Source organism: Somniosus microcephalus, chromosome 13, assembly GCF_052327205.1.
Source record: "Somniosus microcephalus isolate GS21.2 chromosome 13, FLI_Smic_1.0, whole genome shotgun sequence".
NCBI classification, from domain to species: Eukaryota; Metazoa; Chordata; class Chondrichthyes; order Squaliformes; family Somniosidae; genus Somniosus; species Somniosus microcephalus.
In genome coordinates, this window is record NC_140999.1 from 103,578,401 (window position 1) to 103,592,342 (window position 13,942).

The 13,942-nt window shown below is 46.0% G+C and overlaps 1 protein-coding gene across 2 annotated transcripts in view; it reads right to left on the minus strand.

The window, feature by feature from the left end:
* Positions 1 to 4,739, minus strand: part of LOC147108508 (zinc finger and BTB domain-containing protein 41-like) — a 29,157-nt gene extending 24,418 nt beyond the window's left edge. For both annotated transcript variants that reach the window (XM_086005159.1, XM_086005160.1), the window contains exons 1-2: positions 1,656 to 4,739; positions 472 to 604 (exon numbers count right to left, since the gene is read on the minus strand). In XM_086005159.1, the coding sequence (XP_085861285.1) occupies positions 472 to 604; positions 1,656 to 1,829 (307 nt within the window). In that variant the 5' untranslated portion in view covers positions 1,830 to 4,739. The remainder of the gene's footprint in view (positions 1 to 471; positions 605 to 1,655) is intronic.
* Between the last annotated feature and the right edge of the window lie 9,203 nt (positions 4,740 to 13,942).

Below are 13,942 nucleotides of genomic sequence, written 5' to 3' on the forward strand. Positions count from 1 at the left end.
GAGGGGTGATATCTATGTACAGCACGGGAGAGTGGAGAGCTACATGAGCAACATTACAACAGTAAGGCCATCTTAAAAGGATTAAGCATGTTTTTTTTAATTCATTTATGGGAAGTGGGCATCGCTGGCATGGCCAGCATTTATTGGCCATCCCTAGTTGCCCTTGAGAAGGTGGTGGTGAGCCGCCTTCTTGAACTGCTGCAGTCCGTGGGGTGAAGGTGCTCCCACAGTGCTGTTAGGGAGGGAGTTCCAGGATTTTAACCCAACGACGATGAAGAATTGGCGATATATTTCTAAGTCAGGATGGTGTGTGACTTGGAGGGGACCTTTACCCACCACAGACCGGAGATAAACACGAAGAGTACGCTACTCACAGCAATGCAAAAAGAATATTGTTTTCCTTTGATGACTAATCATCCGTAACAGGGCAAGTTCAAATAATTATTCTGGTTCCAGCTTAACAAAATGTACCTCCTTTTTCTTCATTGGAGTTTCTGGAATCCAGCTTCATCTTGTTATTCTTACTTTTCTTTACCAGCATCGTTGCATCTCCCTCTCGCGCTGTCTCATTCCCACACTTCTCAGCATGCTTCTTCATCACATTCTGATAAAGGAACATAGTTTTGTTGAAATCACATAGGTCACTCTTTCTTCACTTCCACTGCCGTCTCTATTCAGGACATTAAATAAAAAACTAAATATACAATGGGATAGTGAGCAAAAGGGGATGAGCAGGAGTTGTAAATAGAAAACTGGGTGATTCAGACAGTGTTGCACACCAAAAGTGGTGATGCTCAAATGGCTTACAGATCTGAACTAATAACAAGGAGTAGAAATTCGTCAAGAGCAGTAACACAAAATGGGCAGAATCGAATGGGGTGCCTGTTATACACCCTTCCCAATATTCAGTTCCATTGACCTCAGCAGAACTGAGCATCAGGCGGGGTGTACAACAAGCGACCGTTTCGATATCACCCGTTCAGCGCTACTGCCTAAGTAATTCTACCCTCAAATATCTAACTCGTGTTTTTTTAATATATCAGTACGTTAAGATTTTCAAGTTCATTATTAAAACTCCAAGTACCCACTAACTTATTTTAATGAACAAGCTCCTGACATATGAGACACTCAAGAATTAGGACTCCTTGGAGGGGTAATTTTAACATAACTCGCGGGTTCCACTGACTTTATCTGCAGAGTGGGGTTTCTCCCGATCGTCCATTATGTTTATCTGCAGCCAAGGATCAGCAAACAAAGGTTTAGGCGTCCAGGACCATGTGCTCCTCTGCTATTAGGGGCTTCTTAATGGCGTCAGCAGCCACGAATGCAGAGGATAGCCCCGTTCTCCTAAGACCTATGGATCCAGTGTTTCTTCTCCTTCAACTATTGAGGCATCACAGAGTGCTGCACAATGGAGTTGATAATGAAGAGTCTGATGCCGACGTATGCGGCTCTTTACAAACAAAGGAACTCTACTTCCCAGCGAATGCTGTGCATCCTGTCCAGCTGATGCTCCCTTTCCAGGGGCAAGAGTAATACAGGTTACTCCTTGGTTGTCACTCCCTTGATTCGTGCGTGCACTGCAGACTGCCTGATGTGACAGATATTTAGACAGGCCCTACACTGTATGACAAAGGCAAAACACAAGCAGCTACCTTGCGAGTGAAGCTCTTACAACACCAGGAGCAAATGTACACCTCTGGGATGAAACCGGGATCATGATGCTTCTTGAAATGCAAATCCAGGAGCTGCTTCTGTCTGAATTTCTTATCGCACTGGGGGCAGCTGAATGGCTTCTCCCCAGTGTGGATACGCTTATGCATTATCATGTGACGTTTCTGTGCACAAAACAAGAACAGTGATCACTAATGATAGACTGCTACAAAATCATATTGGTTTATAGGAATTAAAGAAAAAACTGAATGCTGGAAATGTGGAATAAAAACAGAAATTTCTGGAAATACATAGCAGGTCAGGTAACATCAGAAAGAGAAAAGACGGGTTAAAGTTTCAGGTGATGACCCTACATTTGCCCAAATAGCAATCCACTTCAAAGTAATTCATTGTATGCAAAGCACTGTGAGGTGTTTCAGAGAGATGTGCTAAAGTACTGCATAAATGCACATCATCCTTTCTTTCAGGTGCAGACAGACAGGCCTGTTGGGTATTTCCAGTACTTTATGTTTTTAACTCTTTAGGGGTATTTGGCACAGGGCTGGTATCATTGACATAGTTATAAAGGAAAACATTTCAGATACTACAACTATTTCCATTGGAGTAAAAAGGCTAAGAGAAGATTTAATGGAGGTTTTTAAAATTATGATTGGTTTTGACAGGGCGAACGAGCAAGGCTACTTCCTCTGACTGAGGAGTCAGAGACAAGGAATCATCAATTTAAAATAATTACTGAGCATGAACAGAGAGTTTGGGAGGAATTTCTTTATGCAGAGTTGTTGGAGCTTTGAAGGGGAGTAATTGAGGCAGACACCGCTGTGTCATTTAAGACGACTAGATTAGGATTTGAAACCGAAGATACAGGTCAATGGGGAAGAGAGCAGGACACGGATTAGTTAGTCTATGATTGTCTAGCACACAACGATAAGCCGATAGTCCTCTTTCTGCTCTGTAAACTTCTATGGTTCATCTACTGGGAATGCCTGACATGGCCTGCAGATGGGGCCCAATGATAATTTTTCCTTTGGTACTTTTTCAAAATCTAATTAAGGCATAGCCTTAAATTTAGAAGGGGATGAGTGAAAAGACAGTTTAAAATCACCAGACTGAACAGGAATAATAACAAAACCAAAAACTGTGTGCACATTAGAGATCTGGATCAAGACTGCAGCGGTATAATAGCCAGCCTGCAACTCTTGTGTAGTATTCCTGCATTCAATAGTCAAAAGATCAAATGTGTGAACGTCACTATTAGCCCCTTTTAATCATCAACAGGTAAAATGAGAGGCTTCTTCCAGTGGCTCAATACCCCTGGGTAGAGAAGTGAAAAATCAGTCAGCTGTGCTCTCGCTCATGTCCACCATCCAGTGACCATCTGTAACAAGTGTGTGTGTGTGGCTGTCGATGAGAACAGAATCAAACATGGCTATGAAACCCCTGCAGTTGAATAGTCTGACGGCACACACTGGATGGTCGCCTCCCTCAAGAAAGTTTGAGCTTTCTTTTCTGGCTAAATCTGCAGCATCACAAATTGATCACTACATGGTTAACAGCAGCCGAGTGTACAGGAACATACAGAGATTGGTTTGGGATCCTGAAATTATTTTATTTACAGGAAACTTTGTGTTATCCGGAGGCTAACTGTCCGGAATGCTCGAGCCACCATCAAAAATCAGGAGCCGTTTTCGTTAGTTTTTTTTTCTTCTCGTTGCTTTTTTCTCAACAGTCAAGCTCTGCAAGGTCTGCTGAAGCTGTTGCTAAGCTACAGAGACGCTTGGACTGTTTAGAAGCAAGCAACAGGGTTTGTTGACAGATACGGAGCTCAAAAGCTTCCGTATCTTTCAACATTAGCGCTGGTTTGTCCAGCAGTTTTGAGGGAACGGCAACAGCTCAGTCCCGTCGGTGCCGGATAGCACAAAGTTTCCTGTACTGAACCAATACATATATATCTGGAGTAGACTATACCTGAAAACTCGTGAGCAGTATACCTGTTTGCATGCATAATCACACTGGTCACACTTGAAGCGTTTCTCATTCTTGTGGGTCTTTTGGTGCTGGATAAGTGCATAGTGCTCATGGAATGTAACCTCACACTAACGGCATTTCATGCTGGAACTTGTGTAGGAATGCTGCTTTCGTAAATGCACGCCTAAAGGTTGCAGATACAAGTGGCATTACTGTTAGGTCTCAACTGAGTGTTTATTATTCTTGGCAACTTTAAAAGGATATTGGGGTAGATTCTGACTTTGTGCGATAGTGTAAAACAGGTGATAGCGAGTCAGCAGCCCGTTCTACATCTTTCTCTGTTTTTATTTCCATTGACTTAAATCGGGAGAGATGTAAAACAGGCTGCTAATTCGCTAACGCAGAGTCAAAATCTACCCCATTGTCTTTCAGTCTTTTCCAACTCTTTAATGTTGGCAAAAAAACAATCATTTAACTGCATAATCATAATGATACTTTATAAAAGTGATTCCCGAGGTTCCATGGTAGGCAGCTAAGGGCCAGTGATAAAAGAGAAGCTTGGACACTTCTGCTCTGTACTAGCAACATTAAACTCAGCTTCATTCCAACAGTGCGTGGGTGAAGCTTAAGTAAAGAACTTCTGTTACCGCCTTCAAAGGTCAATTGTAATGATGCTCCTTAAATGATGCCATTCATGTAGCACTGCAGACTGCACGGTCAGTTTTTGTTATTTGTGTCTCTCCTCTGCCAAAGTTATTCAAGTGCAGGAACTGTGATTATTTTCTTATACTCATGCTATAAGTATTGGCACCATTTATCCAGTGGCTTGAGCAGGGAGTGACATGTTAAAGTGGTTGTACATTGCTCTAGGTGGACAGGGAGAGAATACCACAAAGTTTCATGCAATGTACAGTCGAGCATATGCAAAGAATGTTATTTACTAGTCTCCCATGCTGCTGGTCTACATTCTTCTGACTGAGGAGACACTTAGCACTTAGCCATTTTCATTGAGAAGAAAACTGAATGGCAGACCAACAGACCAGATTTAGAAAAGATAAATAAAAGCTGAGATTTCAAGGAACTGGCACAGATAGCATGATGCGAGACCACCTCTCAGAGATGCCTATGTCGAAGTTATCCCCACATTAGCAGTGTTAATGCTGTACTTTTGGAACTATGATGGAAATCAATTCTAAATGTTCCAGCCGCCAACGACCCCAACGTTGATTTGGAAGAAAGAATGTTTCTATCGTCTCAAGATCTACCCAATTTAGCTGACCAATCAGGCAGAACTCACCCAGATTGTCCTCTATTATTGAAGCCTTCGTTCGCTTAGACCTAATTTAAAGTATTCTGAGTCAACTAGGACAGCATTATTTCCTCTCATTAATTTTAACAAAAAATCGACTTTAAGTATAAAGCAGGAACACTGGTTTATGTTCACCTCCACTCAAAGAGGAGGAAAAAAACCACACCCCACACAAAATTAAACCACTTCCTAATTAACTAGTTGTTAGGACTGTATCAGCCCATAGTTTAACTTCAAACTGTTAAAGCATTAAAAGCACTGAACTGCTACAGAGGGAACATTTGCAATGCCCTTTTGATTTTTTTGAAATTAGATTTTTACTTCAAAAATGCAATTGATTGCACAATAACATAACATCACAATGACATTTTCATCACAATGAGGCACAATGACACGACATCACAATGAGGCACAATGACACGACATCACAATGGGGCACAATGACACGACATCACAATGAGGCACAATGACACGACATCACAATGAGGCACAATGACACGACATCACAATGGGGCACAATGACAACATCACAATGAGGCACAATGACACGACATCACAATGAGGCACAACATCACAATGAGGCACAATGACATGACATCACAATGAGGCACAATGACATGATATCACAATGAGGCACAATGACATGACATCACAATGAGGCACAATGACACGACATCACAATGAGGCACAATGACACGACATCACAATGGGGCACAATGACACGACATCACAATGAGGCACAATGACACGACATCACAATGAGGCACAATGACACGACATCACAATGAGGAACAATGACACAACATCACAATGAGGCACAATGACACGACATCACAATGGGGCACAATGACACAACATCACAATGAGGCACAATGACATGACATCACAATGAGGCACAACATCACAATGAGGCACAATGACATGACATCACAATGAGGCACAATGACATGACATCACAATGAGGCACAATGACACGACATCACAATGAGGCACAATGACACAACATCACAATGAGGCACAATGACACGACATCACAATAAGGCACAATGACATGACATCACAATGAGGCACAATGACATGGCAGCAAAAGAACCACTTGTATTTACATAACGCCTTTAACGTAGTAAAACGTCCCAAGGCATGCCACAGGAGCTTTATCAAACAAAATTTGACACCGACACATATTAGGACAAAAGAGGTAGGTGTTAAGGAGTGTCTTAAAGGAAGAGGAAAGGTAGAGAGGCGGAGCGGTTTAGGGAATTACAGAGCTTAGGGCCGAGGCAGCTAAAGGCACGGCTGCCAATGGTGGAGTGATTAAAATCAGGGATATGCAAGAGACCAGAATTGGAGGAGTGCAGAGAACTTGGAGGGTTGACAGGCTGGAGGAGGTTACAGATAGGGAGGTGCGAGGTCATGGAGGGATTTGAAAACAAATAAGGATTTTAAAATCAAAGCGTTGCTTAACCGGGAGCCAATGTAGGTCAGCGAGCACAGAGGTGACGGGTGAATGGGACTTGGTGCGAGTTAGGATACGGACAGCAGAGTTTTTGGATGAGCTGAAGTTTATGGATGGTGGAAGATGGGAGGCCGGCCAGGAGAGAGTTGGAATAGTAAAATCTCGAGGTAACAAAGGCTGGAGGAGGGTTTCAGCAGCTGATGAGCTGAGGCAGGGGTGGAGTTGGGTGATGTTATGGAGGTGGAAGTAGGCGGTTTTAGTGATGGCGCGGATCTGTGATCAGAAGCTCATCTCGGGGTCAAATATGACACCAAGGTTGCGAGCAGTGTGGTTCAGCCTCAGACAGTTGCCAGGGAGCGGGATGGAAGCAGTGGCTAGGGAATGGAGTTTGTGACGGGGACTGAAGACAATGGCTTTGGTCTACCCAATATTTAGTTGGAGGAAATTTTTGCTCATCCTGTACTGGATGTCAGACAACCAGTGTGACAAACTAAAGACAGTGGAGGGGTCAAGAGAGGTGGTGGCGAGGTAGAGCTGGGGGTCGTCAGCGTACATGTGGAACCTGATGCTGTGTTTTCTGGTGATGTCGCCGAGGGGTAGCATGTAGATGAGAAATAGGAGGGGGACAATGATAGATCCTTTGGGGACTCCAGAGGTAACGGTGCGAGAGCGGGAAGAGAAGCCATTGCAGGTGATTCTCTGGCTACAACTGGATAGATAAGAATGGAACCAGGCGAATGTAGTCCCACCCAGCTGGATTTTGGAGGAGGATTGTTTGGTCAACCACGTTAAAGGCTACAGGCAAGTTGAGAAGGATGAGGAGGGATGGTTTACCATGTTCACAGTCACATAAGATGTCATTTATGACTTTGATAATGGCTGTTTCAGTGCTGTGGCAGGGGCGGAAACCTGTTTGCAGGGATTCAAACATGGAGTTCCAGGAAAGATGGGCAGGGATTAGAGTAGAAACAACTCGATCTAAGGACTTTGGAGAGTAAAGGGAGGTGGGAGGGTATCTGCGAGGACAGAGGGGTAAAGGGTAGGTCTTTGGAGGAGCGGGGTGATGACGGCAGATTTGATGGGGAGGGAGACAGTACCTGAGGAGAACCATTAACAATATCAGCTAACATGGGGGCCAGGAAGGGAAGCTGGGTGGTCAGCAGTTTGGTGGGAATAGGGTCGAGCGAGCAGGTCGGTCGGTCTCATGGACAAGATGAGTTCAGAGAGGGCTTAAGGGGAATTAGGAGAGTAACTAGAGAAAGATATGAGTTCAGGGCTAGGGCAGGGCGGAACCTTAGGGGAGGTTTGGACCAGTGGGCTAGGGTAAGGGAGGGAAGCGGCAGAGGCAGCTAAACGGATGGTCTCCATCTTAGTTTCAAAGAAGTCCATGAGCTCCTCACACTTGTTAAGGTGAGGGTGGCGGAGGCAGGGGAGAAAAATTTGAGAAGCCGGTTTGTAGTGGAGAGAAGTCGGGGTTATCTTTGCATTCCGAAATGATGCTGGAATAGTGAGTCGCTTTGGTAGTGAGAGCAGGACCCGATAGAGCTTTATGAGGTCCAGCCTATCTGGCGATGAATAGCTAAACCAGTTGTCCGCCATACACAGTCAAGTCTGCATCCCTTAGACTTAAAGGAGTGGAGATGAGGGCCGTACCAGGAGAATGACCAGGGTGAGATAGAGTAATGGGGCAGCACGGTGGCATAGTGGTTAGCACTGTTGCCTCACAGCGCCAGGGACCCAGGTTCGAATCCGGCCTCGGGCGACTGTCTGTGTGGAGTTTGCACATTCTCCCTGTGTTTGCGTGGGTTTCCTCCGGGTGCTCCGGTTTCTTCCCACAGTCCAAAGATGTGCAGGTTAGGTTGATTGGCCATGATAAATTGACCCTTAGTGTTAGGGGAATTAAATACGTGGGGTTACGGGGATAGGGTGGGATATGTGTTGGTGTAGGGGTTACGGGGATCGGGTGGGATATGTGTCGGTGCAGGCTCGATGGGCCGAAATGGCCTCTATCTGCACTGTGGGGTTTCTGTGATTCTGTGTGATAATGGGGACTTGGGTATTAAAGGTGGAGGTGAGGGTGTGATTGAGCACATCGCTAGCTGTAGGAATGTTGTGGTGAATTTGTTTTTTTTTTAATTCGTTTTTATGGGATGTGGGCATCGCTGGCAAGGCCAGCATTTATTGCCCATCCCTAATTGCCCTTGAGAAGGTGGTGGTGAGCCAACTTCTTGAACCGCTGCAGTCCGTGTGGTGAAGGTACTCCCACAGTGCTGTTAGGTAGGGAGTTCCAGGATTTTGACCCAGCGACGATGAAGGAACAGCGATATACTTCCAAGTCAGGATGGTGTGTCACTTGGAGGGGAACTTGAAGGTGGTGGTGTTCCCATGCGCTTGCTGCCCTTGTCCTTCTAGGTGGTGGAGGTCGCGATTTGGGAAGTGCTGCCGAAGAAGCCTTGGCGAGTTGCTGCTTTGCATCTTGCAGATGGTACACACTGCAGCCACGGTACGCCAGTGGTGGAGAAGTGAATGTTTAGGGTGGTGGTTGGGGTGCCAATCAAACGGGCTGCTTTGTCCTGGATAGTGTCGAGCTTCTTGAGTGTTGTTGGAGCTGCATTCATCCAGGCAAGTGGAGAGTATTCCATCACACTCCTTACTTCTGCCTTGTAGATGGTGGAAAGGCTTTGGTAGTCAGGAGGCGAGACACTTGCCGCAGAATACCTAGCCTCTGACCTGCTCTTGTTGCCACCGTATTTATGTGCTGGTCCAGTTAAGTTTCTGGTCAATGGTGACCCCCCAGGATGTTGATGGTGGGGGATTCGGCCATGGTAATGCCGTTGAATGTCAAGGGGAGGTGGTTAGACTCTCGCTTGTTGGAGATAGTCATTGCCTGGCACTTCTGTGGCACAAATGTTACCTGCCATTTATCAGCCCAAGCTTGAACGTTGTCCAGGTCTTGTTGCATGCGGGCATGGACTGCTTCATTATCTGAGGAGTTGTGAAAGGCGCTGAACACTGTGCAGTCATCAGCGAACATCCCCATTTCTGACCTTATGTTGGAGGTAAGGTCAAGATGGTTTGGCCTAGGACACTGCCCTGAGGAACTCCTGCAGCGATGTCCTGGGGCTGTGATGATTGACCTTCAACCACCACAACATTCTTCCTTTGTGCTAGGTATGACTCCAGCCAGTGGAGAGTTTTCCCCCCAGATTCCCATTGACGTCAGTTTTACTAGGGCTCCTTGATGCCACACTCAGTCAAATGCTACCTTGATGTCAAGGGCAGTCACTCTCACCTCACCTCTGGAATTCAGCTCCTTTGTCCATGTTTGGACCAAGACTGTAATGAGGTCAGGAGCCAAGTGGTCTTGGCGGAACCCAAACTGGGCATTGATGAGCAGGTTATTGGTGAGTAAGTGCTGCTTGATACCACTATCGATGACACCTGCCATCACTTTGCTGATGATTGAGGGTAGACTGATGGGGCGGTAATTGGCCGAGTTGGATTTGTCCTGCTTTTTGTGGACAGGACATACCTGGGCAGTTTTCCACATTGTTGGATAGATGTCAGTGTTGTAGCTGTACTGGAACAGCTTGGCTAGAGGCACAGCTAGTTCTGGAGCACAAGTCTTCAGCACGATAGCAGGGATGTTGTCGGAGCCCATAGCCTTTGCTGTATCCAGTGCGCTCAGCCGTTTCTTGATAGCACGTGGAGTGAATTGAATTGGCTGAAGAATGGCTTCTGTAATGGTGGGGACCTCAGGAGTAGGCCGATATGGATCATCCACTCGGCACTTCTGGCTGAAGATGGTTGCAAACGCTTCAGCCTTGTCTTTTGCACTCACGTGCTGGGCTCCACCATCATTGAGGATGGGGATATTTATGGAGCCTCCTCCTCCCCCCGTTAGTTGTTCAATGGTCCACCACCATTCAGGAGTGGATGTGGCAGGACTGCAGAGCTTTGATCTAATCCATTGATTGTGGGATTACTTAGCCCTGTCTATAGCATGCATGTAGTCCTGTGTTCCAGCTTCCCCAGGTTGGTACCTCATTTTTAGGTACGTCTGGTGCTGCTCCTGGCATGCTCTTCTACACTCCTTTCCTTACTGAACCAGGTTTGTCCCCTGGCTTGATGGTAATGTAGAGTGAGGGATATGCCAGGCCATGAAGTTACAGATTGTGGTGGAATACAATTCTGCTGCTGCTGATGGCCCACAGCGCCTCATGGACACCCAGTTTTGAGTTGCTAGATCTGTTCTGAATCTGTCCCATTTAGGACGGTGGAATTGCCACACAACACGACGGAGGGTGTCCTCAGCGTGAAGACAGGACTTCATCTCCACAATGACTGTGCGGTGGTCACTGCTACCAATACTGTCATGGACAGATGAATCTGTGAATGGTAGATTGGTGAGGATGAGGTCAAGTAGGTTTTTCCCTCCTGTTGGTTCTCTCACCACCTGTCGCAGGCCCAGATTGGCAGTTATGTCCTTCAGGACTCAGCCAGTTCGGTCAGTAATGGTGCTACCGAGCCACTCCTGGTGATGGACATGGAAGTCCCCCACCCAGAGTACATTCTGTGCCCTTGCCACTCTCATTGCTTCTTCCAAGTGGTGTTCAACATGGAGGAGTACTGATTCATCAGCTGAGGGATGGCAGTAGGTGGTAATCAGCAGGTTTCCTTGTCCACGCTTGACCTGAAGCCATGAGACGTCATGGGGTCCAGAGTCAATGTTGAGGACTCCCAGGGCCACTCCTTCCCAGCTGTATACCACTGTGCTGCCACCCCTGGTGGGTCTGTCCTGCCGGTGGGACAGGACATACCCAGGGATGGTGATGGAGGAGTTTGGGACATTGACTGAAAGGTATGATTCTGTCAGGCTGTTGCTTGACTAGTCTGTGGGACAGCTCTCCCAATTTTGGCACAAGTCCCCAGATCTTGGTGAGGAGGATGGGTGTGCCATTGCTGTGCTGAGGTCAATACCGGGTGATCCGTCTGGTTTCATTCTTATTATTGTGTTTTGTAGCGGTTTGTTACAACTGAGTGGCTTGCTAGGCCAGAAGGCAGTTAAGAGTCAGCTGTAGGTCTGGAGTCACAAATAGGCCAGGCCAGGTAAGGACAGCAGATTTCCTTCCCTAATGTAATGTAACACCCTTATTTAAAAAGGGTAGTAGGCAGAAGGCTGGAAACTATAGACCTGTTAGCCTAACATCTGTGGTTGGTAAAATGTTAGAGTCCATTATTAAGGAGACGGTAACGGGACATTTGGATAAACATAATTTAATAGGACAAACTCAGCATGGTTTCATGAAGGGGAAGTCATGTTTGACAAATTTGCTTGAGTTCTTTGAGGAAGTAACATACAGGGTGGATAAAGGGGAACCAGTGGACGTAGTGTATTTAGACTTCCAAAAGGCATTTGACAAGGTGCCACACAAAAGATTATTGCTCAAGATAAAAAATCACGGGATTGGGGGTAATATTCTGGCATGGATGGAGGATTGGCTCTCTAACAGAAAGCAGAGAGTTGGGATAAATGGTTCATTCTTAGACTGGCAATCAGTAACTAGTGGTGTTCCGCAGGGGTCAGTGCTGGGTCCCCAACTCTTTACAATCTATATTAACGATTTGGAGGAGGGGACCGAGTGTAACATATCAAAGTTTGCAGATGATACCAAGATGGGAGGGAAAGTACTGAGTGAGGAGGACATAAATAACCTGCAAAGGGACATAAGCTAAGTAAGTGGGCAGAGATTTGGCAGATGGAATACAATACTGGAAAGTGTGAGGTTATGCACTTTGGCAGGAAAAATCATAGAGCAAGTTATTATCTTAATGGCAAGAAACTGGAAAGTACTGTAGTACAACGGGATCTAGGGGTCCTGGTGCACGAAACTCAAAAAGTTAGTATGCAGGTGCAGCAAGTGATCAAGAAGGCCAATGGAATGTTGGCTTTTATTGCTAGGGGGATAGAATATAAAAACAGGGAGGTATTGCTGCAGTTGTACAAGGTATTGGTGAGACCGCACCTGGAATACTACATACAGTTTTGGTGTCCATACTTAAGAAAAGACATACTTGCTCTCGAGTCAGTACAAAGAAGGTTCACTCGGCTAATCCCGGGGATGAGGGGTTGGTCATATGAGGAGAGGTTGAGTAGATTGGGACTCTACTCATTGGAGTTCAGAAGAATGAGAGGCGATCTTATTGAAACATATAAGATTGCGAAGGGGCTTGATCGGGTGGATGCGGTGAGGATATTCCCAATGATGGGTGAAACTAGAACTAGGGGGCATAATCTTAGAATAAGGGGCTGCTCTTTCAAAACTGAGATGAGGAGAAACTTCTTCACTCAGAGGGTGGTAGGTTTGTGGAATTTGCTGCCCCAGAAAGCTGTGGAAGCTACATCATTAAATAAATTTAAAACAGAATTAGACAGTTTCCTAGAAGTAAAGGGAATTAAGGGTTACGGGGAGCGGGCAGGAAATTGGACATGAGTCTAGGTTCGGAATGGTCATGGCCCTGTGGGTAGTCGAGCGGGCCCAGGGGCCGTGTAGCCTGGTTCTGCTCCTACTTCTTGTGTTCTAATTCTGTGTTATATTTCAGGAGATGGTTCTATTCCTGTTCCTGGCTGGGGTGGAGATTGCCTTTACAGAAAGTAAGTACTGTAGAAAATATAGGGACAGAGTGATCTCCTGGACGAGTTTCGATCGCCTAGATGGGTCAGAGAGGAATTTCCCAGATTTTTTCTCCCAAATTGGCCATTGGTTTTTTAACTGGTTTTCCGCCTCTCCCGAGAGATCACATGGGTCCGGGTGGGATGGAGAGTGATAGAAGATTTGAGGTTAGGATCAGATCAGCCATGATCTTATTGAATGGTGGAGCAGGCTCGAGGGGCCGATTGGCCTACTCCTGCTCCTATTTCTTATGTTCTTATGAGACATTAGTGAACTAGATGGGTTTTTACAACAATCCGATAGTTTCATGGTTATCATTACTAATACTAGTTTTTTTTTAAATTTCAGATTTATTTATTTCCCGAGCTGCCTTGGTGGGATTGTGAACTCACGTATCTGGATCATTAGTCAAGGCCTCTGGATTACTAGCCCAGTGACATTACCACTACGCTACTGTTCCCTGAATGGCAGGCCAAAGGCTAGACAGTTGGGAAGTTGAATGTCCAGTTGTAAGTGACTTGGGGGAGAGTTTTTTCCAGGGGCGAACACAGAGTAGTGGAGTTGGGAGAAGGCAGGGGGATGTGGGTGGAAAGCAATACAAGGAAGGGATCATTGACGCGATGGGAGTAGCGAGGCCACGTAAGATGGCTAGGTCAAGGGGGTGGCCATCAGTATGGGTAGGGGAGTTTATATGGAGGGAGATGTTGTGTATGTACCGTTAAGGGAAGAACTGGTTTTAGACTGCAGTACCGACAGTGACCACCCCTGTATAAAAGGCCCTAGCAGGCTTCTGTATTTCAGTCTGACGTTGCCCTCCTGTCCAGTAAAGTACCTGTTAAACTGTTCTCCCGAAGTCCGTGTATT